Source organism: Vipera ursinii (assembly GCF_947247035.1).
Source record: "Vipera ursinii genome assembly, chromosome: 1".
NCBI lineage: Eukaryota > Metazoa > Chordata > Lepidosauria > Squamata > Viperidae > Vipera > Vipera ursinii.
In genome coordinates this window covers 269,593,269-269,612,929 of record NC_139512.1, presented here as the reverse complement: position 1 = coordinate 269,612,929, position 19,661 = coordinate 269,593,269, and the positions used below count along the sequence as shown (strand labels likewise).

Here is a 19,661-nt window from a genome sequence, read left to right as displayed (position 1 = left end):
TTATAACATTATGTCCTTATAAAGAAAATTTTAAAATCTTCTCTATTAAACATAAATATCCATTTAATATTGTTTATTTTTAAAAATCAACATTAATGTTATCTTATTGAAAAATATTTTCATTTAGAAGTTGATATAATTCATGTTGTACAAGATCAACTTATCATTTTTTTGAAAGCTATTGTTTACCTAATTTAATGGGTGGATAATAGTGCTAAATTTTGGTTTGGATTCACTGAGAAGTAAATAATTAAGAGAGTCTGTCTCAGCAACCTCCCTCCCAGTGAAACAACAACTAATAGCTGCAATAAGTCCTTGAGCCTACCCTAACAAGCTGCTCAACTCGTACATCTTAATAGATTAGACTGCTTTCAGCATGGGCCAGATATAATGTTTACCACAGAATAGTACTAGTTTTCAAGTCTCATTCTTTTTATTTACCTTGCTGTTGAACGTTGATGGAACAGTACACAACACAACAGTACTGCATAAGCTAGCTCAAACCCCTTATCAGGTAGGACATAGCCCCAAAGCATTAAATAAGAGATAGATCACATTCTTCAACCTAGAAACAGAACACTGCTTACATTTCTTGCTGGGAGCCACGGAGAGTGTGGCCTGCAATGCCATATAACATCTTCAGAGAGACTAGGACTAAATTGCTGAGGCTTTATGATGCACACTGTTAACGCCAAAATGTAACCTCCCCATGTCAACTGCACTCACTATCAAACCCATGAGGTTCCCCTCCCGTAACTACTTAAAATGCCCTTATAAGAAAACATTCCCAGAAAGCTGAATTGACCCTGGGTGGCGACAGGGAGAAGAATCAGTCAGGATACCGTGGCCCAGTAAACCAAATTGTTTCTATTCATTGACCATATCTCAAAGATAGTGTGGCTAGCATGCTGACCTAGTCTGATGGGATAAATAATAATGTCACATGGATGGGTTTATCTAAAACATTCCACACTGTGTTTGTTGTTTTCTTTGTCTTGTCTTTGCTATGTAGTGGTTTTGCTTTTGCTCACGATTGTTCAGCAGAGTCAATGCTTTGTTGGGAGCCCAGTATATACTGTTGCGTGTAAATAAAATTACATTGTGTCTTCAACATGATTTGGTTGCTTTAGGCAAGTCATGTTTTGACAGTAAGGGCTTAAAGAACTCATTTGCCCTTAAACATCCCATGAGGGGAAAAAACCTAACAGGTATTTTTGGGGGATGAGAGATGGCAGCAATTTTTAAGGAGTAAAATAGGTGCTTTACCTTTTTGGCTTTTAAAAGCCTCCCAAACTCTCCTTCTTACAAACATCTGGCCCCAGTCACTCTAGTGAGTGTTGGAAGCCACAAACGGAGTGGTAAGCACATCTGGACTAAATAGTATGCGTTGCTCATCCCTGCCTTGAATTGACTAAGTTGGCATAAATCACTGAATTAATCAATTACATTCCTGTCAATGTATCTTGCTTGACAATAACCCTGAATGTTTATATATACCTGAAAATCTGAAGCATTGTTCTGGGGAGCAACACTGAAGGAAGAGCCACTGAATAAGGATGAATTCAAGGATGAAACTCCAAGTGCTAGGTTTCGGGTTGAGATGCTCATGGAGGGACCTGTAAACTGAATCTTCAATGCCAAGGCATCAATGGTCTTTATAGCTCTAAAATCAAGCATACATATCAAATCAATTAAAATAATGAGATTAAAAGCACTTTGAGTTTAAATAACCTTTGCATGCATTAGTAGGTATAATTTTTGGTACAGGTTTACCAACTATAAAAAAAAAACCTAAATTGCAAAATATTCAGATATTTGTGAGCAAATTCTACTCAAGTACCGCGTGTCCCAAATGATGGGAAAGAGAGCCAAAGTTATATGCAGATCATCTTCCTTCTTTGCTCTATCCTTTTTCTTGCTGGAGGAAGAAAATGTTGCTTTTTTCTCAAAGCTATTTTTCTCTTAGAATGGTGGTATTTTGAACATATTTTTTAAAATATAGATTATGATGTTCCTTGTTTTTAAGGCCTAACTCTATTTTTTTTAAAATTCTGCTCATAGTGATGGGGAAATAATAACTGAAAGATAGAGATAGCCAGGACTCTTGATAGTTGTTGCCCCCACAATATAATTATAGCTACTCACAAAACCAGTTGTATCCCATCTATTAGCACGGGCAGAACGGGAGAGAAATTGCAAAAGCTTTATTGGGCAATATAATTTCTGTTCTACCACCAAGCTGGGAGCTATGATTATGCCAAACAAATGCATCTCTTTTCTGGACATCTGTTCCTTTGGATTACATTTGCAGTTAAGAGTTAATTGATGTTACTTGAGCAAATGTGTTACAGTAATTTGATTCAAAGAAACACTTTTTTGCTTATATCTAATCTAGTGAATGTTATTATTGTCACTAGTACATCTTGTCACCTTTTATCTACCTTTCACTATGACTTCTTTTAACTGCTATGATCCTAGAGGAAAACCGATTTAATATCAAAATAGCAGATTTGCTATCAAGCCCATGAACTGAGATGCTAAGATACTTAAAATTAGGCTGTATTTCTTTAATGATTGAATAATTCACTTGAGGAGTTAATTATAAAATGCAGATAAAGTTTCACATGGTTTGTATGTCCTTCATGGACTACCATTATATAAACATTTTTTAAAAACTCTGCATAACACTCAGATCCTCTTCCAGTAACACTTACTCGGAAGATGATGCAGCCAATACATTATCAGAACTAGTTAAAATATTAGAAAATATTGTGATCACAGTGGAACCCAAAGATTCATTGATTTCTTCATCATTCACAATTTTTTTTAGTTTCTGGATCACATCATTCACTTTGTCTGAAGTCAACTGCTGCCCTTCTCCTGTAAGATTCAGTAGCTGATTGGCTATGTCAGCAGCATTTTCTGAAAGCACACAAAGAAAGCAATATATGCCAGTTAGTCCCAGAAAAAGTTCCTTTTCCAATTATGGCAAGTTTATCAAGGATCAGGGTGTGTACAGTATGTACTTAGTGTGTATTGCTGTAGTAGGGTTTCCAGAGTGCCATTAAAAATGGAGATTGGAGATGGCTTTGGACAGTTTATTTGGTGTTGTTTGGCTGTTTCAGACTCTGCTGGGCGTGTCTGAATGTTTCTTTCATTCTCTGGGTTTTGGAATTCATTTGTTCTGCCTACTGGCTATAAAGCTAGTATGATTTTGGTGTTGGTGTTGTATTGTGTTAAAAAAGTTCTGTCCACTGCTTATGGGATTGCTGCATGATGTACATGGTAGCTGAAATATCTGAGGACAGAGATTAGTTTATTAGTGTTAATATGCTAAATCAAGGGTCCCCAACCCCCAGTCCATGGATCAGTACCGTGCCGCGGCATGCCAGCAACCAGTCTGCACAAACAAGCAAAGCTTCATTCGTGGCATGCAGGTAGCACACAAAACCACGCACTCTCCGGTCCACGAACTGGTCCCTGGTGACCAAAAAGGTTGGGAACCTCTGCACTAAATGAATGCCTAAAAAGGGTTTAACAAATCTAAAGATGCTCTTTAAAGCTGGAAGGTGAGAGGGGGAAACAGGCTGTTCTGATTTGATAGCTGCTTCAATTGTATCGATAGGCCTATCTTATGGGTGAGATTCTTTATCTTTAAAGCCATTTTTCTGCATGATGGGAGTCTAGTCCTAGTCAGTGGGACTACCACCCAAATTACTCACGTGGTGCTATGGTAATAAACAATGGAGTGAGAGAATTTGGGCCAAGTTCCCACGGCAAAATGCTAAAAATATTCTGATTTTTCTTCAATAGGAATAAAAAACCCCTCAACCTGACAGAATATTTTGAGTAGAATTTAAATATTTATGCTATATAAATGCATGTTTTTTGCTGTATATATCTAAAATAAACATGGGTTGTGCTTTAGAGTCTAACAAAATGGCATAAGTTTTCAGTAAAGCATTAAAGAAGTTTATATTAGTGACTAATATCTAAAAACTTTTCTTGCTGAGGTCCAGAGGTGTTTGAAGCTTGGAAAAAGAAATATTTCAAATGGATGGAGCATATACACAAATAGATGGGGCAGATACACAAACCCTTACCTGTGCAGTTTCTAAGATCAGGAGTATCCCAATAAGATGTATAATTATTCAGGTTTAAAAAGCTAAGATAGAACAGAAAATATTAGCAATCAATATATGGATGTTCTTATGAAATCACATAGTCCTTCCGTATTATTTTAAATCCTTTGCATCTTTTACTTCTTTACTTTCAAAAACCTAATCTGTCACTTTTGAATTATATCCGTAGCATACTTCATCCCAGTCTCACCACTAAGCATATCATGATCTCTGAGCTGTTACCATGTTCGTGATGCAATCTGGGTCGAGCTGTCATAGCAGTTAGTGGTGGCAGTCTCCCGTGGTCCGGTTTCTCTCCAAAAGTAATTTAGAGGCTGTTCCTGAGCCTCACATTTTTCTGCAAGAGAAAATGAAAAGCAGTGAACCAACCAACCAACCAAATTAACAAAAAACAACCATTAACACTGTAGCTTTCTAGTAAAAGTAGTTAGACTGGTCTGAATGAGTCAGGTTTAATTTTATACCCAGTTATTTTTACTTACAAATACCTAATGGAATGAGTATTTATGAAACAAAACGCACATCACTGGATACAAATGTATTTTCCAATGAGACAAAAAAATCATCTAGAATCAGAGAGAAATTAGTATCTGTGGGTTTTTTTTAAAATCTATACATTTAAAACTAATTTATAATCTGATAATCGTAACAAATCAGGACTGAACACCAAATGATTCCAAGTGTCCTTGGATCTGAATTGGTGGCTTGCAATGTGGTATTCAAAGCTCACTATGTTGCTTAGCCCTATTGTCTCTAAGTTAGTGTATTGCTCATGTAATGGCCCATTTCTAGTCGAACTAACTCTGACCTGGCTTTGCCCGAATTCCATTACTATTTCACAGTACTATTCTAGGGCCATTGTCCCAGATGGCCCAGATCAGCCACTAAATCCTTTGCATAATGTCCTTGCTTCTTGTTTTTTTTTTTTTGAATGGGCAGCTGAAGGTCTAAAGGAGAGACCTGTGGCATGTGGAAGAATTAAGATGGCGGACGTGCGGGCGGCCGTGTGAGGTTGAGCTCTGCAGGTCCGAGAAGATAGGCGTCTTAGGAGCCCCTCAGGGCTTTTTTCTTTATGCCCTGGGCTGGGGGAAGGGTGGCAGCGATGAATTTTGCAATTGTCTAGGTCTTTTTACCAGCTTGACCGGCGTTTCGCTGGGCTGCCGGTTTGCTCTCTGCTCAGCTGCTCAGCTGGTCGTCGGGAGTTTCCGGCTATGTCGGGCGGTCTTGGCTTCTTCGGCGGCGTTTGGAGTTCCCGGCGGCTGGCGGCGGCGGTGCTGCGGCGGCGGCGACGGAGCTGTTTGCGATCTGCGTGGCCTGCCTTTTCTACCGTTTTCCTTTCGACCGTCCTGCCTCTGCTTTCTGCCTGCTTTCTGCCTGCATTAGCCTAATGGCGACGACGGCGGTGGCGGCGGCGGCGGCGTTGTTCCCGGGCCGTTTTCGGGCCACTTTACCGACTATTGTGGTCTGGCCTGCTTTTACCGAACCGTTTGTCCCTCTGCCCCCTGGGCCTTTTTGGCCCGTTTCTCATCGGCGGTGGCGGTGGCTCTCCCCGGATTGTTTGCGGCCTTGGCGGCGTTCTGATGGCTACGGTGATGGCGGCGGCTGTGTCCATAGCGGCTCAGCGGCAGCGGCTTCGATGACTCAGCGATGGCGTTATGCCCGGTTTGCCGGCCCCCCGGTTGGTTTTGCATATCCCAGATGGGTTGGCACCCCCACTGCTTCTGATGGCCCTGAAGGTTCCTGGGCTAGCCGGTTGATCCCGGTGGAGCCCAGTGGGGCCTTGTGGACTTGGGCCATTTTGAAGGACTTTGGAAGATCGGCGGGGAATTTAATGGACCTGGGGGAGCCAATCTTTGTTGACCACAGTCTGGAAGGCCCCAATAATTATCGAACTGAGGGCCTATGGACTGGTGGTCAGTTACAACCTCTAGGAATGACGAGACAACGGGGGACTTGGCTGTTATCAGAATTGACTATGATGGCTTGTTTTTGCTTTTACAATCGACTGCGCATTGCCCCTTATACCCCAAAGGACAGAGAATTCTGGGTATTGGCCATTGTGAGAGGATGGCCGAATTTACATCTCCTGCCCCTAGAGGTGAGAGCTCTATGGGGCAGGCCATACCCAGTGGGGTTGCTCCAGACTTCCATCCCCCCCTCGAGAATTGGCTCTGTAGCCGTAGTGAGAGGACGGTGGTAGGCCTGCCCGGGGGGCTTATCCAGCTGAGTGGCAGCAGCTGGACGGAGGCCTGGGACTCCCTCTCCGAATAGATCCTCCTCATGGACTATCATCTATGGACTGCCTGCGATTCGGACTGCTATTTATGCCTTCCTTTAAATATTCGTCCACGGACTTGTGCGCCCTCAGGGGTGCTCCCCCCTCCTGGGTGCGACCCGCCTTGCCAGCCGATTATAACCTCGAGGAAGGGCCCATTTATTGGGACCCTGAGAGTTGGCTGGGCACGGGTAGGGGCCTTCGACGTAGACCTAATAAGAGGCCCCTGATTATTTTTCTTTCAAAATTTTTTAGGGGGTTAGGGAGGCGGGAGGGTTCTTTTGGTTGTTTGGATAAGGGGGGCTATCCAACTACCGCTGTTCTGGCTAGGGCCGATGGAGATCGCAGGGGGGAGGAGCGGGGGTCGGTCACCTCCGGGGCTCCAGGGCTGGTCGTGGGGCTACCTATTCCCACGACATCAGGGAATGGCAGCAGATGGAGGAGCAGAGGGCCGTATCGATCTCAGGGAAGGCCTCTCCGCTACTTACAAGCGGTGAGGCACTCCGACCCTCTGGCTCTACCCCAAGGTCCCGGGAGTGAGGGTGTGCAGCCCCCTGAGCTCCGGCTGGTGTATTTGAACGCCAGGTCCGTCTCTAATAAGGCTCCTCTCGTTCGTGATCTGGTCGAGGGTGAGCAGGCGGACCTGGCTTGCATCACGGAGACTTGGTTGGGCCCAGAGGGCGGGATTCCTCTGGTTGATCTTTGCCCACCAGGTTTCCGGGTGCTGCACCGGCCTCGGGCTCAGGGTAGGGGTGGGGGTGTGGCTGTTGTTATGAGGGAGACCTTGTGTCCGCGGGAGGCCACTGTTCCTCAGATAGTCGGGTGTGAGTCTCTCTTTTTGAGATGCGGCCCTGGTGCGCAGTTGGGCTTGCTGCTGGTGTACCTTTCGCCTAGTCACGCAGCAGCAGCCCTGCCTGAGCTGCTCGATGTCCTCTCTGGGCTGGTGGTTGAGTTCCCGAAACTTATAGTTTTGGGGGACTTCAACCTACCATCACTGGGAGGATCATCTGAGTTGGCCCGGGAGTTCATGGCTTCCATGACGGCCATGGACCTGACGCAGGTAATTTCGGGACCGACTCATGAGGGAGGCCACACCCTTGACCTAGTTTTCTTATCTGGACGGTGGTTAGATGATCTTGGTGGGGGCTCTCCAATTATTATGCCCCTGTCATGGACCGATCATCATCTCCTGCGGCTGGTCTTCCGTTTTGCCACCCCCCGCCGTGGGTGTTTGGAACCAATTAAATGGTACCGCCCCAGACGCTTAATGGATCCCCAGAGGTTCCAGGCAGCTCTGGGGTCCCCACCTGCCTCCCTTGCTCACAGCTCGGCAGATGCCTTAGTGGAAGCCTGGGAAAGGACGGCCACTGAGGCTCTTGACCGAGTTGTACCCCTGCGGCCCCTGACCCGGTGCAGATCCCGTCGAGCTCCATGGTTCTCTGCGGAGCTTCGGGAGATGAAGCGTCGGAGACGGGGCCTAGAGAGCGGTTGGAGGTCCAGCCGATCCGAATCCGACCGATTGCGACTAAGAGCCTACATTAGGTCTTATCTCGCTGCGATAAGGGAGGCGAGGTCTAACCACTTCGCCACCCTTATCGCGTCCGCAGATAATCGCCCGGCCGCCCTGTTTAGGGTGACTCGCTCCCTCCTAATTCAGGAGGTGAGGGAGGATCCCTTGCAGGGCCGTGCCGAGGAGTTTAACCAACATCTGTCGGACAAAATCGCTCGGATTCGGACCGGTCTGGACTCTGACTGGGCAGAGTCTGACGATCAGGACACGGGTGGTCTTGTCGATATCACCTGGGAGGAGTTTGATTCTGTGACTCCGGAGGAAGTGGACAGGATCATGGGGAGGCTGAGCACCACCACATGTTTATTGGACCCGTGCCCTTCCTGGCTGGTCTATGCAGCCCGGGAGAGGACACGCAGCTGGTTCCAGGCAGTTATATCGGCTTCTTTGAGTGAGGGTATCTTCCCCGCCGTCTTGAAGGAGGCGGTGGTGAGGCCTCTCCTCAAGAAGCCTGCCCTGGACCCAGCTGTATTGAACAACTTTCGTCCTGTCTCCAACCTCCGCTTTCTTGCGAAGGTTGTTGAGAGTGTGGTGGCGCATCAGCTCCCTCTGGTCCTGGATGAAGCGGATTATCTAGACCCTTACCAATCGGGTTTCAGGCCCGGGCACAGCACGGAGACGGCATTGGTCGCGCTGGTGAATGATCTCTGGAGGGCTCGGGACAGAGGGCATTCCTCTGTTCTAGTCCTATTAGACCTCTCGGCGGCTTTCGATACCATCGACCATGGTATCTTGCTGCGGCGTCTCAGGGGATTGGGAGTGGGAGGCACAGTTTTACAGTGGTTCTCCTCCTATCTCTTGGGACGTTCGCAGTCGGTGTTGGCAGGGGGGCAGAGGTCGACCGCGAGGTCTCTCATTTGTGGAGTTCCTCAGGGGTCGGTCCTCTCGCCTCTCCTGTTCAACATCTACATGAAGCCGCTGGGTGAGATCATTCGTGGCTTTGGAGTTGGGTATCATCAGTACGCTGATGATACCCAACTTTTCTTTTCGACCCCAAACCACCCCAGTGATGCCCTCAACGTGATGTCCCGTTGCCTGGAGGCGGTTCGGGTCTGGATGGGGAGGAACAGACTTCAACTCAACCCCGACAAGACTGAGTGGCTTTGCATACCTTCATCCCGGGTTTATTCGGACATTCCACCTCTGGCTATGGGGGGTGAACTATTACCCCCCGTAGATAGGGCTCGCAACTTGGGAGTCCTCCTAGATTCACGGCTCACCTTAGAAGACCACATAGGAGCTGTGACTAGGGGGGCCTTCGCCCAGGTTCGCCTGGTGCGCCAGTTGCGGCCCTATCTTAGCCGGGATGATTTGTGCACGGTCACTCATGCGCTCGTGTCCTCTCGTCTGGACTACTGCAACGCTCTCTACATGGGGCTGCCCTTGAGGACCACCCGGAAGCTCCAACTGGTACAGAATGCAGCCGCGAGAGTGGTGTTGGGAGTCTCCAGATACTCCCACGTTACACCTCTGCTCCATGAGCTGCATTGGTTGCCAGTTGTCTTCCGGGTGAGATTCAAGGTACTGGTAACGGTGTTTAAAGCCCTCCATGGCATGGGGCCGGAGTACCTTAGGGAACATCTGCTGCCGGCATCAAGCTCCCTGCGCCCTGTGCGTTCCCACAGAGAGGGCCTCCTCAGGGTGCCACCGATCAGAGAATGTCGATTGGTGGCCCCCAGGGGGAGATCCTTCTCTGTGGGCGCTCCGGAGCTGTGGAATCAGCTACCGGTAGAGCTCCGGATGGCGCCCGATCTTCGCTCCTTTCGTCGCGATCTCAAGACATTTTTGTTTGTACAAGCTGGCCTAGCCTGATGGGGATCGGTGGGGTTGTTTTATTTTTGGTCTTTTAATTTTATCTCGGGGTTTTTTAGAACTGTACTTCTATTGTTTTTAATTAGGGCAATTGTTTAATCACCTTTTAATGTTTGTATTGGCTATTTTATTCTGCCCTGTGAACCGCCCTGAGTCCTCAGGGAGAAGGGCGGTATATAAATGTTATTAAATTAAATTAAATTAAATGTCTCATAGGGCACAAAGTCCTGAGAATAAAGATTCAACACAGAAGTATACAGAACTTTTCTCAATCATAAATAGTTTTTACTCATTCTGTTAATCTGTGAGGAAACAAGTGCAACTGGCTTCAAGAAGCCTCAGTTTCCCCATTATTTTGTTTGTGCTGTACCGTTTCTACCAGGGCCAAGTTAAAGGTGAACTTGAAGAACAAAATGTTTAACATCCGTGAACTGCATGCTTTGAAAATAATTTTGAAAAAGTGTTTTGGATTTCAGACCAGTACATCAATCTTCTGATATTCATTGAAGCATTAAAGGTGTTATGTTTTCAATATAATTCTTAATGGCATTTTTTCAGACTCACAAAGGAACCTGAAAAATGACAATAATGAATGAATGAACAGCAGAGAGGTGCTGTGCTTGCAGTTGTGCATTGTCTGAACCACTTTTTATACTGTAGATTATTTTCAAACGATGAACAGAACTATTAAATCTATTAATTTTGATTTCTAATCTGTTGCAACTGACTTCACTATTTTAATGTCTTCTGCTTATATAGTCAATGTAGAATAGTTAATTCCTTAAAGCATAGTGTAGTACATAAAACTATAAACTGAAACAGTATGTTTAAAATACAGTTACCGGTTAAAACATATTGTTCTTGTGCACTAATAATGATGATCACAATATTAATATCTGCAGTATTGATTTTAGTCTAATAGTTCTATAATGAAAATGCAGCAAAAACATAACCTCTGCCCTTACCAATTGAATGAACATTCACGTTATGGAGTTTCAAGTTGTCTGTGATATTGCTGCTTTCAAGTTTCTTCCTAATTGTTTGTTCTTCTAAACTTACATTGTTGGTAGAATTGTAAGCTAAAAGAGCACGGACCTCAAAACTGCAAAAGAATCGCTGAATCAGAATATAGTATAATAATAATGCATTTAAGTATGATCACTGCAATTTAACATAATTCACAAAAATAATTAATTAATCAACCAATCCTATTAACGGACTCACCAATTAATCAATTTGCATATGCCATATTGGAACATCCTGCTCATAATGAAAAATCTTTCCAAAAGAAGTATTCCCAGGGGTAAGGGGAATTCATGGGGATTGCAAAGAAGACTTGAAATTTCCACTTCTTTTACTTCCTCGTATTTAATCTTAACTAGGTTCAATGTAACAACTAATATCAATCAGGCTCAAAGGAAGCCAACAACACCTAGTTTATTGCTTGTTTTAACGTGTTTTAGTAATCAGATAAATCAGTCAGTACCAAAGCATGTAAAAGTGACATTTAATTTTGCACCATAAAACAAAATTACTGATTTTATTGCACAAAAATACTAATTCTTCCTGTTACTATATTTTTTAAGAATGCAGTTTTAGGAAATAGTTCTGTAGTACACTGTTAAATGTAACAGATAGTTTTGTTTGATTAGATTTGCTGTTATTTTGTTACAGGAATGGTCATTCCTGGTAGTAAAAATGTGCAGCAAGCGTGTATTTATTGAGCTGGTAAATAACATCAAAGGCAACAACGCAATTTGCAAAATAAAATGGGGAATTCACAAACACAAAAAAGGAGCCCCTTTGTAATACGCATCTTACCCATCTGACCTAGACTTGGTCATATGGCTACACCTAGGATATGAACGATCTTTCGGGGAAAAACAGCAGCAGCAGCAGGAACAGAAATGTGTGGCTTTACTGTGATGTCAAAAATGACATGGCATCAGTTATATAAAGGGCAAATATAGAGATTAAAAATAAGAGAATCCAGTGCAAATGATGATGATTTTAAAAATTATTCTCTTTGCTTTCCAATAGATGTCATTTAATTGGGAAACAGGACTACTGAAAAATTACGACATTTTGTTACAGTAACAACTGAGAAAACATTGAATTTATTCTAAAGTTAATATTATATTAACAATGTGTTGTCACTTCACTGTTGTCCAGAGATCTTTTTATTATGCTACTCCAGGTGCAAAAGCACCATGTGTTTCAGGAACTGGCAAAACATACATCTGTCACCAATGTACGATTAATGCAATCTGAACATTAAGAGCTTTTGATAACTTTAATAGAAATTACTAAGTGATGTAAGATGAACAAACCACTTGTCAAGCCATTCCAGAGTTTAATATTCTATGAGAACTCTTACATAACTCTAGCTTGAGTAGTTCAGTTTTCAGTCTTTGAGAAAACAAACAATACTAAAGCTCATGAATGAAGGCAAATAAATTTTGATCTTGCAATACTAAAACTGTTTTCAGTGGGGATAGCCGTTGGACTTTGCAGCGAAAAATGAAGTTTAGTGGAACATTCATATTATTTTAGTTATTTATTAACATTTCCCCTATGATGCTGTATGATGCTGATATATACAGGTAGTCCTCATGGCCATTTGTTTAGTGACTAAAATTACAAAAAGTGACTTATGTTTTTCACACTTATGATCATTGCAGCATTCCCATAATCGTGAGACCGAAATTCAGATGCTTGGCAACTGGCATGTATTTATGATGGTTACAGTGTCCCAGGGTCTGTGACCACCTTTTGAGATCATCTGACAAACAAAGTCAATGAGGAAGTCAGATTCATTTAACCACCATACAAACTTAACAATTACAGTCATTCATGTAACAACTGTGGCAAGAAAGGTCATAACATGGGGCAAAACTCTCTGAACAACTGTCTTGTTTAGCAATGGAAATTTTAAGCACAACTGTGCTCTTAAATCAAGGACTACCTGTATGTGTATAACAGACTTCAGGAAGTATGTAGTAGGTTCCTTATAAAATGCATCAACTGACATCTTTGAGTTTTAAAATTATTTAACTATTGTATTCTTATTTTATTGCCCTGTACACCGCCCTGAGTCCTTCAGGAGAAGGGCGGTATATAAATCAATCAATCAATCAATCAATCAATCAATCAATCAATCAAATAAATAAATAAATAAATAAATCTTTCATAAATGGAACTCCTGGATGCTTCCTAAATGTTCCTTTTTATCTTTCCCAGCACACGAGTCTTCCGAAAAGGAATTGTAACATTGGCTCTTTCATTCGCCTTTAAACTGGTAACTAAAGAGTAGCTTGAAATATGTCTTGGGAAATATGTCTCATATAATTACCAGGCAAAGTTATTTGACAAATATAAATCCAATTAGCATTTGATAAATAGAACAAAACTGCTAGGATTATTTCAGAGCTTTTGTAACAAGAATTTCTCACAATTTTACCTTTGATCAACACTTCTCTTTCCTCTTGATGCGGTTTTTGTTGAACTTGGCTCAACACTACAAAAACAAAAGACATATTTTTCAGAAAAGTGCCTTCTGCATGTTTCCTTTCTATCCTGTCAAGCACCTACCTTATATCCACCACACATACATTGTAATTCCAATTCCCCATGGTCTCAATTAACTAGAAAACAGGAAAACAACGCAAAGGTTAAAATGCATAAAATTGTTGGAACTTTTAATTTTTGCATTAAATTCATTTTCTATGAATTTATTTTCATAGAATCTGAGTTTATTTTCATATGATCATCATTATGATCATCACCATCACCAGCATATCTTTCATGTTGTGGTGGAAAGTACAGAAAGTATAAAAAATAGTAAGCCAAAGAAATACTACATACAGTATTTCTGCTTTTACTATACCCATAAGCAGTTCATACATTTCCTTTTGTTCTTGTGAGTTAATTGTAGAAAAAAATAGTCTTTAAAAGGTAAGGCACAGAACAACATGCTAGGGAAAGCAAGGTTAAGTGCAGAAAATCAAGAATTCTAAAGGGCATGGCAATATGTCTTAGTGAGAAAGTTCTCTTCCTAACCTATACCTTCACTATCAATATAAAGCACTAATAGAAGACTATTACTCACTAATTGAGACATGAATCTGGATTAGATAACAGTCAAAATCTTTGTTATTAATCCTTATAAATAATGACAGAAATCTAAATACGAGAAGAAAATCTCCATGCAGAAGTCTTAGCTGGGGGTCTTACTCAAACAATATCTCAATGGCACTGATGGCAAATTTATAACCTTATAGCCTATAAATTTTATAACCTTGTGGCAAGATGGGTGGCAAATTAATTTAATAAATAAATAAATTCAAACATTATTAATCCAGATTCCATTTGACTTAGCAACTGGTAAAACTTTAAAAACATTTTTAACAGTGAATTAAAAAAAATTATATCACCACCATCACCAACAAAAACCTTGTGATTATACAGTGAGAATAAGCCTACATAGACTGTGGTGAAAAAGTAAACTCGAAGTGACAAAAGACAGAGCCCAGTTTGATGTAATGGTTAAGGTACCAATTTCTTCCCAAAACTGAACTGACATATAAGGTATAATAAACATGAAATATTTTCTGGTAAATTAATTTCATTTTAAAATCATTAAGTAAATTCAGGTTTCTTCACATCTGGACCTACTGACTGCAAAATTGGATATTCCAATCCTTCATTCCACAGTTCAGAAATTTAACTAATACTTTCATTTTCCATTTGAATTCCCTATAAATTGGAAATTTTGGGTTTGGTTCAGGTACTGCATCTTTTAGTTAAAATTGCAAGTTACTCAGAGGTTGCTAGAGCATCAGGTCAATATTTTAATTAATTCATAAAATTTCAATTCTATACATTCTCAATAGAGTATTATACTTAAATTATTTTCAACAGATATCAAGTGATCTCTTATATAGTTCATGAATCTAGTAAAACATCTTCCCTGGTATTTTCAAATTTGGATTATTCTACTGTACTAATTTCAGATGGAATTTGAAAGGTTACTGTTTATCTATTAATAACCAAATATATCTGGCAGCTTTCAAGGGTGGACAAAAATATCTTTGTTTAGTATACCTTGATCCTAAAATTTGTGAAGCGCAAAATCTAGCTCTCCAGATGGGCCCCCCAAAAGGGAATAATTATTAAAATGGTCCCCCTCAAAAATATATTAAAATAAATCTGGTTAAATCTGCCAAATTATACAGTCATGGCCGAAATTGTTGGCACCCCAGAAATTTTTCCAGAAAATCAAGTATTTCTCACAGAAATGTATTGCAGGAACACATGTTTTGCTATACACAGGTTTATTCCCTTTGTGTGTATTGGAACACAACAAAAAAAGGGAGGAAAAAAAGCAAATTGGACATAATGTCAAACAAAACTCCAAAAATGGGCTGGACAAAATTATTGGCACCCTTTCAAAATTGTGGATAAACAAGATTGTTTCAAGCATGCAACCCATGGCACTGTAGCTAATCTCCCTGGTTATGGATGGAAGAGAAAAATTGATGAAAGGTTGCAACGCAGGATAGTCCGGATGGTGGATAAGCAGCCCCAAACAAGTTCCAAAAGAATGCAAGCTGTCCTGCAGGCTCAGGGAGTATCAGTGTCAGCGCGAACTATCCGTCGACATTTAAATGAAATGAAACGCTATGGCAGGAGACCCAGGAGGACCCCACTGCTGACACAGAGACATAAAAAAGCAAGATTACAGTTTGCCAAAATGTACTTGAGTAAGCCAAAATCCTTCTGGGAAAACATCTTGTGGACAGATGAGACCAAGATAGAGCTTTTTGGTAAAGCACATCATTCTACTGTTTACCGAAAATGAAATGAGGCCTACAAAGAAAAGAACACAGTACCTACAGTGAAATATGGTGGAGGTTCAATGATGTTTTGGGGTTGTTTTGCTGCCTCTGGCACTGGGTGCCTTGAATGTGTGCAAAGCATCATGAAATCTGAGGATTACCAAAGGATTTTGGGTCGCACTGTAGAGCCCAGTGTCAGAAAGCTGGGTTTGCGTTTGAGATCTTGGGTCTTCCAGCAGGACAATGACCCCAAACATACGTCAAAAAGTACCCAGAAATGGATGGCAAGAAAGCACTGGAGAGTTCTGAAGTGGCCAGCAATGAGTCCAGATCTGAATCCCATTGAACACCTGTGGAGAGATCTTAAAATTGCTGTTGGGAAAAGGCGCCCTTCCAGTAAGAGAGACCTGGAGCAGTTTGCAAAGGAACAGTGGTCCAAAATTCCGGGTGAGAGGTGTAAGAAGCTTATTGATGGTTATAGGAAGCGACTGATTTCAGTTATTTTTTCCAAAGGGTGTGCAACCAAATATTAAGTTAAGGGTGCCAATAATTTTGTCCGGCCCATTTTTGGAGTTTTGTTTGACATTATGTCCAATTTGCTTTTTTTCCTCCCTGTTTTTGCTGTGTTCCAATAAACACAAAGGGAATAAACCTATGTATAGCAAAACATGTGTTCCTGCAATACTTTTCTGTGAGAAATACTTGATTTTCTGGAAAAATTTCTGTGGTGCCAACAATTTCGGCCATGACTGTATAATATTCACTATGGTATAATTTTCCCCCAAAATTCATTAGACAGTATCTACTAAAATTGCATCTATGCACCTTTTCTGATTGAATGCCCTCTAGTTGTTGTCAACCACATAGGCAGGTTTCCTTCTTTGGTCATATATGGTCCTTAAGTGTATCATTTTGTGTCTTTTGTACCTTAAGGGTAAACTTTGGATTTATTTCTTTCATGATCCACTTGTTTGTTTATCTAGCTAGCCAGAATATTCTTGGGACTCTTCTCCAACACCAAATTTCACAGAGGTTGATACTCTTCTGTCCTGCTTCTTCAAAGTCCAACTTTCAATTCCATGTCACAGAGAAAACTATTGCCTGCATAATTATGAACCTTGTAGGTATAGGTATGTCATATATTTTCTTTTTCTTTTCTCTCTTTCTCCCTCCCTCCCTCCCTCCCTTCTCCAACACCTACAATGTAATTCTAGTCTATAGCATATTTCTAGGTTTTACTTTAATTTATTGCTGTTAAGTCTTTATTTTACTTTATTGTTCGAGTTAATCTTAAAAAGCAAAACTATTATCTGCCTAAATCAATTTAAAAGATTCTTTTAATTGTTTTAATTCCGAGAAGCTCACAACAGTAATAATGCTCAGAACTATAAAAATCACAAAACCAAAACAAACATGGTGCCTAAATCATCCCCTTGAGATGCCTCACAATCAACTCCAAATATTCTCACTCTACTCCAGTGCCTGTGTTAAAAGCCAGGTCTTGATGGCCTTTTGAAAAGCTAAAAGGATGATGCCTGCTTAATCTCTATAGATTTTGAAAGATCAGACTAAAAAGCAGTATTTCAGATAAACAGTATGTACATTTGAATGAATAATCTAGAAATTACCAGTTCTGAATCACGCTTTTAAAAAATTAACATTTAAAATTTTAAAGATCATACTTTTAAATATTTTGAAAAAGTATTTAAATAACATCTTCAAAAGCACACTTAAAATGTATATACAATGGTTTGAAAAGTAGCCTAACTTACCCATTCTGTAATTACAATCTGAATGTTTGGATTTGCATCCTCTTTGATTTTGTAGACAGTAAAGTCTATTCTGTAGTATAATCTACCTAGGCATTACAAAAACAATGTAAATGTCAGAATTATGACTCTTAAAAATTCTCACCAAGACGTATCACCAAGCCTATGGTAAAGCCACAACTCTGATAATGCTTTTAAAACTGGCTTTAATTTTTAATAATATTGTCACCCGATTTAACTTTTTTAAAAAATATAGATGTACCTTGATTTTTCATAATAGACAAACATATAGAAATATTTATTATTGAATCATTTTTTGTTCTGGTGAGGCAAATGATTTTTAGTTTTAGTTTTAGTTTTTATTAAATTTTTATACCGCCCTTCTCCCTAGGGACTCAGGGCGGTGAACAGGGCAGATAATAAAAGTACAAAACTACAAAAGTTAAAATAGAATTAAATTAATGCCCAAGATAAAACAGTAAAATATACAAATATTTAAAAACCCAAATTAACTCCCCATCAGGCCAGGCCAGCTTGTTCAAACAGATGGGTCTTTAACCCGCGCCGGAAGGAGCGGAGATCCGGTGCCATCCGGAGCTCCACCGGCAGTTCATTCCATAAGGCCGGGGCGCCCACAGAGAAGGCCCTCCCCCTGGGGGCCACCAGCCGACATTCTCTGACTGGAGGCACCCTGAGGAGGCCCTCTCTGTGGGAACGCACAGGGCGGAGGGGGGTTGACGCCGGCAGCAGGTGGTCCCCGAGGTATTCCGGACCCATGCCATGTAGGGACTTAAAAACCGTCACTAAGACCTTGAACCTCACCCGGAAGACAACTGGCAACCAATGTAGCTCACGGAGCAAAGGTGTAACATGGGAGTACCGGGAAACTCCCAAGACAACTCTCGCGGCCGCATTCTGTACCAGTTGGAGCTTCCGAGTGGTCTTCAAGGGAAGCCCCATGTAGAGAGCATTACAGTAGTCAAGGCGAGAGGTCACGAGCGCATGAGTGACCGTACACAGGGCATCCCGGTCCAGATAGGGCCGCAACTGGCGCACCAGGCGAACCTGACCATTATTTGAAAATATTTTAGTAATATCTACTTGATCTTTTGACCGATCTTTCTATACTTTTTCTGAGTAAAAATTATGGGTATGCAGACAAGAGTTAATCTGCTTTGAAGGCAAGATCAGAAGCTTTAAAAACAATCAAATCCCCATTGAATTGATCCAATTATATTCTGATCTAATTTGGATCAGGCAGATTACAAATGGGATTTGGAAAACCTTTGGAAAACTCTGGTATTTCATAGTATGAAATGGGAAAAGCAAAAATGACTATAACTTTTACTGGTTTTTTCAGTATGAGATGAACTTTTCAGGAAAATTACAGTATTTTGAAGGTATTCAATTTTATAAAAAACAGCATATTAGGGTTTTATTAAACATCTTTAAAACTTTTTTTTTACAAATGTGCTTAGGTGTCTTGATATGTTATATCTTACAGTTATAGATCAGGATTATAGATTTTTTTCCCAAACATACAGCTGAAGGGTTTATTAATATATGTAAGGAACCCTTTCTCAACTGGTAAGAGATTATTGTTGGGGGTTGAAGTAGGACAAAAATAGAATAACCTCTCAACTATCCTATTAAATAAATAATTTGTTAGCTGATCGATACACAATTGGTCAGATAAGAATCTGAAAAAGGAGGAAATAAAATAATGAAGAATAAAAATTAAAATCAGTTCTCCCAGAATTCAAGCTTTAAACAAATCCAATGCATAACCAAAGTAGAAAACCCATTGACTTTAAGGTGTGAGTCAAATAATAGAGGACTTCCAAAGGTGTTTTTATGACGGTGGACGTGTACTACATTATATACTCAGATATAAGTCAAGAATTTTAGGTGTCAACATTGTGTTTGGCTTATCCATGGGCTTATCAGCAAACATATATATGGTAATATTTTTATAATATCTGTATATCCCGTATATACTTGCAGATAAGTTCATCTGCAAAGAGTAGAACCTTGAATTTTTTTAAAAAAAATTAAAAATGCAGGTTGGCTTATCTTGCAAGCATATACACTATTTCTTTGATAGGACTATGCCAACTAAAGCACTCAGTGGCTCAAACTGAAAATATTTTAATATTATTATAGACATTATCTTAACATACTGCTAAGCTTGTAAGCCGCCCTGAGTCTTCGGAGAAGGGCGGGATATAAATGGAATTAAAATAAATAAAATAAAAA

The 19,661-nt window shown here is 40.9% G+C and overlaps 2 protein-coding genes across 4 annotated transcripts in view; both read right to left on the bottom strand.

Moving 5' to 3' along the window:
* Positions 1 to 19,661, bottom strand: part of LOC310643865 (uncharacterized protein) — a 707,877-nt gene that overhangs the window by 359,639 nt on the left and 328,577 nt on the right. The gene's annotated exons all lie outside the window — the stretch shown is intronic.
* ADGRG6 (adhesion G protein-coupled receptor G6) overlaps positions 1 to 19,661 on the bottom strand; it is a 114,624-nt gene that overhangs the window by 38,584 nt on the left and 56,379 nt on the right. For both annotated transcript variants that reach the window (XM_083368253.1, XM_083368254.1), the window contains exons 7-14: positions 17,409 to 17,494; positions 13,391 to 13,443; positions 13,260 to 13,316; positions 10,765 to 10,901; positions 4,365 to 4,479; positions 4,104 to 4,165; positions 2,715 to 2,922; positions 1,498 to 1,663 (exon numbers count right to left, since the gene is read on the bottom strand). In XM_083368253.1, coding sequence (XP_083224379.1) covers positions 1,498 to 1,663; positions 2,715 to 2,922; positions 4,104 to 4,165; positions 4,365 to 4,479; positions 10,765 to 10,901; positions 13,260 to 13,316; positions 13,391 to 13,443; positions 17,409 to 17,494 — 884 coding nt within the window. The remainder of the gene's footprint in view (positions 1 to 1,497; positions 1,664 to 2,714; positions 2,923 to 4,103; positions 4,166 to 4,364; positions 4,480 to 10,764; positions 10,902 to 13,259; positions 13,317 to 13,390; positions 13,444 to 17,408; positions 17,495 to 19,661) is intronic.